At 37.2% G+C, this 13,466-nt stretch overlaps 1 protein-coding gene across 50 annotated transcripts in view; it reads right to left on the bottom strand.

Moving 5' to 3' along the window:
- Positions 1–13,466, bottom strand: part of RBFOX1 (RNA binding fox-1 homolog 1) — a 1,150,782-nt gene that overhangs the window by 3,250 nt on the left and 1,134,066 nt on the right. For 41 of the 50 annotated variants that reach the window (XM_074553000.1, XM_074553022.1, XM_074553011.1 and 38 more), the window contains one exon: positions 1–11. This exon is cut by the window's left edge and continues 65 nt beyond it. In XM_074553000.1, the coding sequence (XP_074409101.1) occupies positions 1–11 (11 nt within the window). Of the gene's footprint in view, positions 12–11,566; positions 11,620–13,466 lie in introns of all 50 variants that reach the window. The other 9 variants (XM_074553010.1, XM_074553007.1, XM_074553009.1 and 6 more) reach the window with 1 other exon arrangement.

A 13,466-nucleotide genomic window follows, 5' to 3' on the forward strand; every position in this document is an offset into this window, starting at 1 on the left:
CTCGTCCGTAACTGAAAAGAAAATAAATTTAAGATTAATGGAAAAAAAAAAGAAAATAAGTTAAAACCAGATAATATCGATATTAACAAAATGGCTGCAAAGAAATTTTCCATTCTAGCCAAATTCCTTACAAATAAACTCACTTTACAGACTCAAAAGCAATGTCCCTTGGGAAATGTTAAGGTTGCAAATGACAGCAAATGTATAATTAGCTTTGTGAGGTTATTAGGAATCAGCAGCAGGCTGAGGAGAGGGGCTGTGGGGCAATGCAGGCACATGGTGGAAATGTGCACGCTCCTGCTCCTCCTGCACTGCACACAGAGCCTCCCTAAAACACAGCACAGCTGAAACCTCCCCTTGCAGGCCCAGCTTCCTGCTGCAACCAGGCAAAGCCAGTGATGGAAAATCAGATTTTTGTCATTTCTCCCCACACAAAACCCTTATGGCTGAAACTACTTGAGAGCTGCTTTCCCGGAGTCCCTGGTGCTCTGCCTCACCTTGGCACACAGAGCTCTGCTGCCCAGCCTGGGGAACACAGGGAGCACCATCAGGGAGATGGACCTGCCAGCCAGGGACAGCTTCTGCTGCAAGTGTCTATCGTATTTCCCATAATCAAACCATTTTCATTTGCTCTCAGGTGTCACATAGACCAACAAAAGCAATCTTGTAATTACAGTGCTGTCTTGAATACGAGGGCTAATGCAGCAAACAAGGTTTAACAATGCCCTTGATAGCTCTTAAAATAAAAAAAAAAAAATAAAAAATTGGTTTTTAGCCTTATGTGAACAGCAACCACAGACTGGTCTCATTCTCTGTAACTACCTTATTTTTCAAATACATGTATACACTTACTTTTTTTGAAAAGAGGACAATTGTTCTATTTTATTATCATGTATTTGCTCCTCCACAAGCAGAATCTGATTAGTGGATTCTGAGCTAACCAGATGAGGGAAAGCTGAGAAAGGAATGTTTCCATGGCATATGCAATCCTCCACCACCCACTACTGTGGGTCCTGGATGTGAGGCAGAGAAAAGGACCAAATTATCTGCACTACACATTCCCACCTACCCAGAGCCATCTTCAAGAAGGGAGCAGAAATTACCATAGACAATAAATCCTTAATTCTCCATCTCACTGAGCCAACATTTCTCAGATTACGAGGCATTCCTTTCATATGCAAATTCACAAATCACCTCCTGTGACAACTATGCCCACTAAAGTGCTCAGCATGGAAAAGACAGCCTGAACACCCCTGTCTCTGACTCTCTGCACAAACATAAGGCCACACACTCAGAGAAATCAAATGCCTTCCTTTTCCAAGAATACATAACCACACATCTTGTGGAAAAAACCAAAAAGTAGAAAACAATTCAGTAAGAACAAACTTCTAAGTGTAAAGGTGATCATATTCAGCATTTTGAATTAGACTTTTTTTTTTTTTTCCAGCAGGAGTACAGCATTTTCACCAAGTGTAAGAGTATCTAAGTTCTTATAGGGCATTCTAAAGCCTGGATGTTTCACTTCAAAGTGCAACCAACATAGCTGAATGCCTTCAATTGTACTGCCCTGTTTGCTTAGTAAATCCAAATTCCTATGAAGGGATAATACATTAAAAATGAATGAATTTATTTAAGCACCCCAAGTTCGTGAGTGTGGGCTCTGTATCTCACCCCACAGCTGTGTTTGCTTTAGATTTGGGTAGAGAAGTCTTCATTGCTATCAGAGGGATACATGAAATTCCAGGGGTAGCAGTGTGTTAGGCAATTGCTTTCCTTAAGACCTGGCCTAAAACTCAGGAATGTGTGTGTAAAAGGCTTGTATAAAATACATTAGTCCCTCTTTTGCTTCCAAAGCATTGATGAGTAAGGGATTCAATTTATATATCAATTCTATTTAAATACTTGGTATCTAAGAATACCTGTCTTTAGAAATTACCCAACAAAGGAAATGGCCAATTCCCACTGGAAAAGCAAGGGAAGGAAAGTAGCTCACATCAGTCTGTGTTGGTAAAGGACTTGGTGACTCTCTGAGCTGGAAAAGCAGTTTGAGACTTCTTTGACAAGCAGGTTTGACACTGATCCCACACTCTGCAGCCTCTCTGGTAGGAGGAACTTCCATAACCCTCAGCCTTGGAACCCTCTACATTAGGATGCAAACTTAATTTGGGGATTTGAAATACTCAATAACAGAATCCCTTGTGTCTCTTTCATCTGCACTGAAGAGAAGGAGACACTACTGCTCTATGTCAATTTTTCAAGACTGAGAATTTTGAATATCATTGTGATTTTAATTCTTCCCAGGCAAATTTCATTCCAACAGTAAGAAAGCATCTAGGAAGGGAAAACAATTAATTTAAAGGTAGACATGCTTCCCTCATGGCTTAGTGACATGCAAGAGGATTTGCATGTACTATTATCTTACATGCTTTAATGCCATGATTATTACTTTTATATCAATGGGAACTAGTGTATTTCCTTTGTTTTTCTTTTTTTTCTGATTATCTGGCATCGCCGCAATGCTGAGCAAGGGCTGTCAATCTGTATCTGTAAAAAATACAATTAATTTTGGTCCAGTGGTAGGGCTGCATTTTGCCTCCATCCTGCCTCCCATTCCTGCAGGAGCCTGGGCTGTGTCCCATTGCCTCTCAAACAAAATCAGCAGGCCACCTAGGATGGCATCAAGTGGCCCAAATGCAAGGGCCTCTTGTAAGGAAGGACCAAACCTGAATACCCAGGGCCCAGGCTGTATTAAATTATTACTGCATTTAAGCCAGCTCCTGAAGTAACTGGCAATTTACAACATTGATGCAATATACCATGTTGCTAATAATATTATTATATCAATATTCAACAGAAATCTTGACCACTGATGGGAAAATATGGATAAACATGCACATTAAGCAATTTCAAAGGATGAAAATATGACTGTTTCAACCCAGTATTGACTTCTGAGTACATTTTTATTACCCTTTTTCCAAAGCAGCAATGACTTATTGTCAGTGTTTTACATTGCTTTTTCCATCCTTGTATATAAACCATGTCACTTTTCTTAAAATAAGAGTTGTGAAGAAATCCTAATGTAAGAACTGCGACCAAAGTTAATCCTTGCTCCTTAAAAAGAATGGTTTATATTTATATTATAATAATGCTAAAGCTTTTAATGTAATATTAACATAGAAATGTTATTGCAGAATTAGTGATGCTTATATTCTTGTTAAAACAACAAACACTTGTTTTTCTTTTACAGGATATTGAAATTCCACTTAAAAATATGTATCCAATGTAAAAACAAAATAAAATGTAAAAGGAATCCTTCCAAATCTTCTGTAAAAGAAAATATATAAAATTAAACTGCACAATTTTCATTTCTGCACGCTCCTGAGTACACTTGACATATGTAAGCACAAACATGGATGAAAATATTTCCAAAGGGGAAAGAACACGTGCTCAGATATTATCTGGGAAAAAGATGCATTGAAATTCCTCTCTGATGAACAGACTTTTTTTTTTCTCCTCAGGGTGACCTCTACCTTCAGAATATGATGGTTTTATTATGATTAATAAATTTCATTTCCACAGAGGAAAGGAACAGTGTCAACTTAAACTTAAAGCAAGTGGGTTTCTTTTTAAATGCTAATTTTTAAACACGCCCTTGCATGACACCAAATTTAGAAGCTCAGAAGGTTAGCAGAATAGATTCTGATTTCCAGGCTGAAAATAGGAAGAAGGATTTAAACTGTATTGTCACACTGCAAATCACTAAGCTGCTCCAGTCCCACACACGCTGCCTCACTTACTCACTGCTATGCCAGCCTGCTTACTCCTCATTACAATTAGTGGCATTTAAATGCTTTGTGATCATTTACACTGCAAATTATCATTCTAGGTAAACAACTTACTGAAATTTAAGACGTGCCAATGGTAAGGTGGTGAATAAATTAATAGTCGATGGCATTCTCTGTGTATTTTACAGCATGATAAAACAAAGTATCCAAAGCAATATGCACAAATTCTTGTCTCAGAACACAGCTGATGAACAATTTTGATGCATCACTAACTAGAACAAGGTGTGCTCCTCTATTTTCCACTGTATCTGGGACAAGCATTCAGGACATCATGGGAAAAATTATGTTTGCTAGTATTTTGCTAACATACTGACACTGGTTCTTAAAAACTGGACAAATAACTTCCTGGGAAATAAGTGAGAAAAAAACCCCAGTGTAGCCATGCTAACTTCTATAAATGCAGCCATAAGCTATCCACCAATAGATGGCATGATCTTTACTTATGCTATGCCTTAATCTCTTCAATCATTTACAGCAGAGGGTTTCAAAATGCTAAAATACTACATAAAAGGACAATTTGTTGTTCATTGACCAAATTTTTATAAAAGTGATTTATAAAGGGAAATGGTAGGATTTATTTTTTCAGGGCATGGAAAGGGAGTATCTTTCTAAATAATCAGTAGTAGGTGTTGTTGAAGTCTCTAAAAATTGGGAAATTCTGTGCCTCTGTTCATAAATGCCATTTCAGGATTTTAAATTCTTTAGTAGTATGGCTGCATTTCCATACACATCTGGGACAGAGAGTGGAGCTCCAATACTGGAGACATTTAGAAGCTCCTACATAACATACACACTAACTAATAAGGAAAAATTCACCACATAAAATATGAAAGAAGTTAGCACACTTTCCTCAAGTGATTTGAGAAGTATAGAAGGAGAAGATCCAAGAATTTGAAACACTTATTTTACTTATTATTAACTGCCCTCCATTTTTTCAAATCTAATATTGCTGGAGGAACTAGAGAAAATTATGAACCTGTTTAAGAGGTATAAAGAGAGGAGTTAAAACTTGCTCACTATTTCAGATCAAACTCTGACCTCAGCCATTTTACAAGCAAATCCTGTGTGCCACTGGGAAGCTCATCTTTCTAACTTTTCCCCAATATCATCCACTCTTTACCCACTTTATTGCAATTGAACAATCAAGTGATAAAATTCCTTCTGGAAGGAATACAAGGAAAGCAAGGGTTACCTGGCCTTAATACCACATAAATCCAGAATTCCAATAACTAATTTGGTGCTCTTCCTCTTGGTCACAGAACTAGGATGATCCCAAGAGATGACACCAGCAGCACATCTCCTCCCTGTGCACACCAGTCACACACACACTGCTGAACAGTATTTTGGGCTCAGTGGCTCAAACCTGTGCAGCAGGGGTAGGTAGCCTTTTAACCTAAAATTCATCCCACTGTGGCAGGATGGTGTCTGCTTGTGGTGTTCAAAGAATGTGCAAACAATGAGTTAACTTCATTTTAGATATTAACACCAAGGACTGTGGGCATTTCAGGCACCTGATAACCAACAGGTCTCTCTCTAACTCAGAAGGCAACGGACAAAGATGTCTCTGAAGTTTTTACTTAAGATCAAGAAAACTGAAATCTGCTGATAAAAATAATTTCCAGGCATTTGCCTTGATTGGAAAGGTTAAGAATGCTGAAATTCTCCTTGCCAAGTGTTGAATGCACGCTATCAAACGCTGAGGTCACTGTACAAGGCAAGACCATCACATACTTTATTCATAGCATCCTCTGCTTCCATGACCTATAATGTGCTACAGATTTGTGATGTGGAGCAGGGAAAGAACTGGGAAGTGACAGGCAGCACAATAAAGAGTGAAACTTCAAGGTGTACTGCAGAGCTGAACTCCTGTGTGCCTGCAGAGCCATAAGGGATTTTTATCACTACAGCACTAACACATCCCTAGGTTTTCTCAGAGGTAAGAAACTTGACCAGGGTCTACCATGGGTACAGGGCAATAATGAAAGGTTTCCATGAAAGGATGTTCATAAATATGTCATTGACAAAATATTAAAAGCATTGTTTACTTTTTCCTGCAAATTGGGGAAAAGAGAAAGTAGAGAAGCCTATGCAGACTTTTCTGTAGAGATGAATTTCCAATTCTTGGCTGTTTACTTATTTATGTCACCTCTCATTTTGGCCAGTTAATTTCCTTGCTAATTGACAGGCATGTTTTGCAGAAGTTCCACTGATGCTCAGATGTGGTTTTAATTGTGCTTCTGTTTGCTAGCCTGTATCTTAAAATTTGTGAGATGTTTGCAGCCAGCCAAAGCTGGCTAAAAAATCTTCTAAAACATTTCAATGAACATGACTGATACTGGTTAATTTGCAGAAACACAGAAGGGTAACAATCACCAGAACAGGTGACTTTCTCCTAAGCTGATGCTGGATAACTGCAAACTGCAGCAATCCTAGGCACAAATCTCTCTTAAGAGGTCTCATTGAGTATCAGTCTTGCTGTGTGGATTCCTACCAGGGTGAGAACTGAAGTTGATGCCTAGTCAAAAGTCAAACAGAATTCTGTGCACTATCACCTTTCTATGTAGCTTCTAGCCAAGAAACTTAGATTTTGTATAAACTTCAATAAAAAAAGCTACTGGGGAATCTGAGCCTTGCCATCAGGTGACACCTAAACCCAACTCTATTCCAATGAAAAGAAAGCATTTCTTAGGTCTGTAAAACACTTTCTTATTACTATTGCTGTTATATTTAGGGCAATAAAGCTTGAAGAAATTCTTACCAGTGCAATAATAAATATACTGGGTACATTATTTATAAAATTTTAAAGCAGTCTTTTGTGATCAGGTATAAAGTTCTGCAACCATAGCGTTGTTTTATGCGTTATTTATAGTATTGTTTTATTTATTTGCAATATGATAATCTCCAGATATTAAAACTGAATCCTTGCTCATTTAATGGAGTTGTATACAGGCATCCATACATGCACACACACAAATCATCTTTCATGTGCTCTATTTTTAGCCTACCAGAGAAAAACCAATCTAATTGCTTCATTAAAAACCAGCCCAGGAGATGCACACGTGCCTACAGGCACTTGTTGAGGAGAAACACAGATTATTCACTATTTCTGTTATCAAAGGAGCTTCACATTGCAAATCCTCCATTTACAAATGACAGGGCCTCAGCTTTCCTTAATCTGGCGGTGCTGCCACGTTTGAGCAGCCATGCGAACTGACCCAGAACCGTGAGCACCGGGCGGGCAAGCTGGCACACAGACACTGACAGCCAGGGCTGACAAAAAGGGATTCATCAAACCTCATCAAAGGACAACACAGCATAATCACAGTGTTTACTGATTTTTATCAACTGGTCCGATGGCTGAACATCTTCAGCACACAGCTACCCAGAGCAGTAAAAGCTGTGACAAATGGAATTCCGTATAAGGAACTATTTATAGCAGCAGTAAATGCAAGTTTAAACTGCCAACATAAAGGACACTTGAATTTATAGAAGAAGTTTAATTTTGTGCATTAGTGCAACATTTCCTAGTCTTTCCAGAGCAAAAACTTCACTATCTGCCATTTTTCACAGGGAACAGCAGTACAGCCTTAAATAAATACTAGAGCAGAAACCATACAGATACTCCTTCATCTTCATTTTTTATTTGATTAGCAGAAGAGCATAGCATAATAATAAAAGCCTCTCACAGAAAATGGTTATTTTCCCAAACTGCTTCATGAAATGAAGTCAAACCCATTGGCAGCAATAGTAAAAGGGAAGAACCTCTCTCAACTGAGCATATGTCTTCACACAGTAATTCTAACAGGCTGAAGAAACACCTCTCAAGCTGCATTCTTCCAAAGAGTTTGGATTGAATTCTTTCAAATTCCATTCTAAGAGGATGATCTAATCACTATCTCCTTCCAGACACATGAACAGTTCAATGAGATGCATGCAAATTTGTCTGGCAAAATTTTGACCAGCTGCAATTATTTACGTACCCACCCTGGCAGAGGCAGGATTGCCACAACAGGCACTGCAGCCATTCTAAGCCCTTCATCAAACATTAATTTGTTTTAAATCAGTATCTCCGTATTTGCTATTGTTCAATGAATTAAATTTGTGGCAGTGTTAGTGCTGACAGGTTAATGATAGTATACAGGGAAATTGCAATGACTGGAGCAATTGCATTTGTTAAAAATGGCCAATATTCTCTTCAAATATTTCAATAGCACAAACCCCATGGTTTCCTTATTGAAGCTGCTTGCTTTTATTCAACATCTTTCCTGCAGTTATGAAGTTAAACCTTTCAAAATGTTTAATCTATTTTGGAGACTGTATCTTTCTCCAAATGGAGGTCAATAACTTAATTTATGACTGTCAACTTCTAAAGCTTTATAAAGCATTTCTTTTGCTTGCATGCAGGCACACACACACAGAATCCTTTCTCTTGGGACTGATTCTGCTCAAAAATGTAAATAAATACAGTCACAATTGGACAGGTGTTATATCCACTTTCACCATACTTCATTCCAAATTCAGCTTTATATAAACCCTTGCCTTTCTCTCTGTTATTTCAAAATCATAAACTGCAAATACACTTGGGAGAAAAATAATACCAAGCATGCATCAACACTGGATTTTTTTTTTTTTTTGCTTCTACATAAAGGCTGGATATAGTTAAAAACTGGAAGAGGAGAGAGAGATAATATAACTATAAAATAATAACCCTTTCCCATTTTTACACAAAAAAACATAAAATGTCATTTGCAGGTACATCTGAGAATGCACTTGCAAAAGACACTAAAAATGCTTTTTCTTTCCAAACTATGAATTTTGATGCTACAAAACCTAAAAGAGGAAAAAGAACAATATATTGAGCACAGATTTGAAAAAATCACTAAGAATGCTAAAGCTGCCAAATGAACGATGTTCTGCAACCAACAAGTAAATAAGTCACAGGTTTATTCTGGGTCTCATTCTGATTTATCCAGAGACTGACAGGGCAGCTGCCCATTGCCCCCATCAGACAAGAACCCCAGGATTAATTCTCCCCTAGTGCAGCTATAGTCAGGAATTTGCTAAAGGAAGGTCCTCAGAGATCCTTGTTAAAATTCCATCATCAAACCAAGAGGAGTTTCTCATAGTTTCCCTGTCTCTGTTCTAGTTCGGATCTGCTTGCAAACCCTTTAATCATGTCTGCCAGAGAAGATCTATCCCAGAAGTGCACAACTTCTCCTCTGAACAGTAATTATTTTTAGCCTCAGAATGCACTGGATGCAATGAAGAGTGAAATGCTTTTAAATTTCCCATGGAAGGATCCCTCTGTCAGATAGCTGAGGAGGTTTCCCCTCTGTAATGTGCATTCAGGAACAGACAGAGATGCACAAATAGAAATGTGTTTATGGACACAAATTGCTCATTAACACATTTATCTACTCAAGGTTACTTTATTCCCAAATAAAAATAGATACCATGTGGCTGAGGGCTAAGTATCCTCTGGCAGGAATGATGAAGGATTGAGAAGAAAAGAGTGAATATTACCAGCAGAACTACCCAAGACGTCCCATTTCCAATTGATGATCAAGTTCCAACCAAAGCTTTGCTTGTTGTATATTACTATTTGAAATCCACAAACACACCCATCCTTTACAGGGAGGCAATACAAATGTACATATACTCACATTTCAAACATTGAGCATGTTTATAAGTATCTTCAGTTGATATCAACTTTACAAACACAGTAGAATTACTGTCATTGAGCTTAGGAGCACTAAAAATGCACTATAAAATCATACTGTAGGTGTTTTGCATGCATCTGGAAAACCACAGGAAGGTTAGTTTTGGTTCTCAAAGTATCTCTATTTTTGCTCCATGTATTAAAACATAAAACATCAGATAATAAAAATAGTTGGAAGTCAACTTACAAATCCAAAAGACCAAATTCAACTTTAGCAATTTGACTCACAGGAAAATGGGCTGGAGATTTATTTTTTTATGAAGCCAAAAGTAATTTAAATTCCATTACTGAAACTTAGGTATATAAGAAACAGCAGGCACAGGTTTTTCATCACCTTTCTCCTTCATACTTAGTGCAAAAAAAGTCACCTATAGTCACCTGTGATGGATGTCTTTATCAAATGCTCAAAACCATGCCTAGCAAAAATACCTTATTGTTGAATCAATTCAACATAGATAATCAACTGGTAAACTGAAAAGTTTTAAAAAATACATACAGAGATCCATTTCCTTTTATGTAAAGTTCACTGAAGGCACTTATAAATTAAATTTATATTTTATATAAATATTATATTTTTGATTGGAATTCTAAAAAAGTAATATATGGAATATCTGCAGTAAAGTCTTGGGCACTTAAACTGTGCCTGAATTGAGAGAGAAAAATTTCTTTACTAGAACAAGAATTATTACTTAGAAGGGTTCACTTTGCAAAACTGGACTCACAGACCCCGCATCCAACTCAAGAATTACAAGTTTAAAAATGATAAAATAAATATTTTATTCTTACTTAGCAAAGCATAGATTTACAAATCAGCAGCCTCCCTACCACAGCTCACTTCAATGAAGAGCTGAGCAGGAAGCTCAAGTGAAATAACCAAAGCCAAAATCCAAGCTGAGTGATAGGAAGAATGTGACAAATGTTGGCTTCTCAAAATGTATTTACTTCATAATTTATAGGACTTGGAAAAATCTATCTTAAATCAGGTTTTACTACAGAAGAACTTTTCAGATTACCACCAAAAGTGCTACATAGAGATTAAGACAATTTTAGCATATTTGGGTTTATCTATGATCATCTTTTCCATAAATAAATGTTCTCTATTTGTTTCTATGTAGATAATCATAAACAGAAATCTCGTCACCTTTCATTTATTTCTGCTAATATAAAACTCTATTAGCAAACACTTCTTAATACCAACATTTGATTTCACACTATATACCCTTTCATCCTTCAATACGAAAAGTTCTATAAACTCAATTTTTTGCACATTATTTGCAGAATAAGTCCCAGCACCATTACTATTTATTTTAGCCTTTTGATTTCTTATGTAGCAACATAACACCATCCTTACCTGAATTAAGACTAAGCTTGTTCAAATTCTATTGCTTAAAAGAGAGAAAACCTCTTTACATATTCAATATATTTAAATAATATAAATAAATCTTTTAAAAACATTGTTCATTCGTCTGTACCCATGGCTTACAACATGATAGCATATGGAGACTTTTTACTTACTAGAGAGCGATCCTCTGAGGGCACAGACCCTCTCTCCCACTATCTCATCCATAGGATAGACTTTGTGAGTGCTTTAGGGTCTGCAACACCCTCGTGGGCATCATTTGCCCCCAACCAGTTGAAAAGAAAATTGTTACATCTATAGCACTTACAATGTCCTGCACACAACTAAGCCTTGGCTCTTCTCACCACTTCTGTTTGGTTTAACTTTTCAAAGTCACACTCCTGAAGCTTTTATCAGAAGGTTTAACATATCCTTACACTCTAGGCCATACCATAAACTGGAAACAAAACCCCAAAGTCAGCAAAATAACCTAATGGCTCTTATAAGGCAGAACCTATAGGCTGAAGCTATAAATTCATTACACTATCCCCAAGATTTATACACTATGGACTTTCCTAGGCTTTGTCTTACGATTAAATGCAGCATGTGAAAAAGGATATTGAGACCTGGATGGATGCATCAAGAAGTATCAATGATTGTTACCTGCAGAGGTGTTACAAGAAATTTCATCTGCTGCAACGAAGACGAATTGATTTCTGCAAGAGAAGATAAAATTCACAATACTGCTTGCTGACTGGGAAATGTGCTAGCTGCCAATTGACTTGATGTTTACAGATGGGGTAGGGGAAGGGTGCTTAATTTTAATGAATGTAGCAAGAAAAAGTGTTGAGTACTATAGAGTTTATAAGGATCATGAGGTAGACATGCTGGGATCTTTTAAATGAAATAATGGTGACATTTGGATATGGACTATGTACAAACTCTTGCATTGGAAGCTTCATGTTTAGTGTTACAGATATATGTCAATATATTTATGAAGTCTAATAAAAATAAAACAATATATTGATATTAAAGGGCACTACTGCAAAATATGTAAAAAGCGCTTTTGAAAAAAAATTAAATTGCAATTTACTTTGTGCATCTGAAAGGAGGATATTGAAATTAAAATATTGTGCTTTTTCTGTCTAATATGACTGCAATCAGAAAATTAATTTATCTGCTATTTATTAAAAAAATGACATAGTATATTCTCATATACTGTCATCCAAATACATAGAAAAGTCTTTTGCAGAATCTTAGGAGAATAAGCTAGAGATATAATTTAATATAAACCTTCTCTTGCAAAATTCTTTTTTAAACCAGGTAACATAAAAAGAGAAAAGCTAAATGCTCTAGTATTTCAAAATGCAGAAAACTTCATTACGGCACAAATCCTGTTTGTCCTTTCTGAAATCTAGGCAACCAGGATTTGTGTTGGTGGAAACCTCGTTGAAGGATTAACATCCAATGATTCCTTTATTGCATACACACAGCTGCCTCAGGGTATTTCTGTGTTGGGCAGGGTTAATGAACCCCAACGCAGAATTAACACTGGGGTGTGGTTTCCTCCCAGCCCTGCACTGCCAGGCACAGCCAAAACCTGACCCTGAGCTTTGCACAGCCTTAATGCAGCCTAACAGCCGGGAGCCAAGGGATGCAGGCTAAGGAGTGCCTGGGAAAACAGCTCTGCAAGCTTTGAGTGCTGAGCATCCTGCTGAAAACACCATGCAGCAGCAAACATCCCTCAGGGGCAGCGAAACCTGCAGGAGTGGAGCCCTAAGGGAGCAAAATCTATTTCCATTACTTCACCTCTGACATATCAAGAGATTTGAAATTCTCACTTAGAAATCTGTGAACCTTGTTACTTAGAGGTTCATATTCTAAGGGGGGAAAAAAATAAATACCAAACAAAACAAGGGATCTGCAATCTGTACTGCAGGGACAGGGCTGCATAGTTCCAAAAGCAGACAAATTGCCTCTGCCCTAGCAGAAATACTGACACTGGTGAGCTTAGTGATCAAATTGTTCATTCTTGCATTTTCATCTGTTCATTAAGTTCAATTAACAGTTCTGCTCTTTATTTTGTCATCTGCAACAGTTTCAGGAGCCAATGAGATTTACCTAACAACTGATGCTAAATACATAAATTAAAAAAAAAAAAACAAAAAAACAAAGAGTGATAAATTTTACATTATAAATACAGAGCTATTCTGTATTTCACAGGTAGCATAATTTGTCACTGTATTTACTGCTACCACCTCTGTGATAATTATAGACAGGGAAAGTTAGAGCCAGTAGCAATGCAGATTTACCAGCTACTGTTTCACAAAATTTCTTCTGATTCATTTCTGTGAAATTGTTAAACTGCCCTCTCATCTAAACGAAAAAATCACTTTTCCTTAAAAACTGCCACTAAAGTGGTTACTGTGAAGCTCCTTTTGTTCCTCTCAGTTCAGAACACTGGAATATATAGCCACAGAGTCCCTACTCTCAGATGCGGAATTATCTGCAAGAGTAATATGCTAGTACCTCCAGGAAGACCCCAGAACACTAATGCAATTTG

The sequence above is a fragment of the Zonotrichia albicollis genome, chromosome 16 (genome assembly GCF_047830755.1).
Source record: "Zonotrichia albicollis isolate bZonAlb1 chromosome 16, bZonAlb1.hap1, whole genome shotgun sequence".
Classification (NCBI taxonomy): Eukaryota; Metazoa; Chordata; class Aves; order Passeriformes; family Passerellidae; genus Zonotrichia; species Zonotrichia albicollis.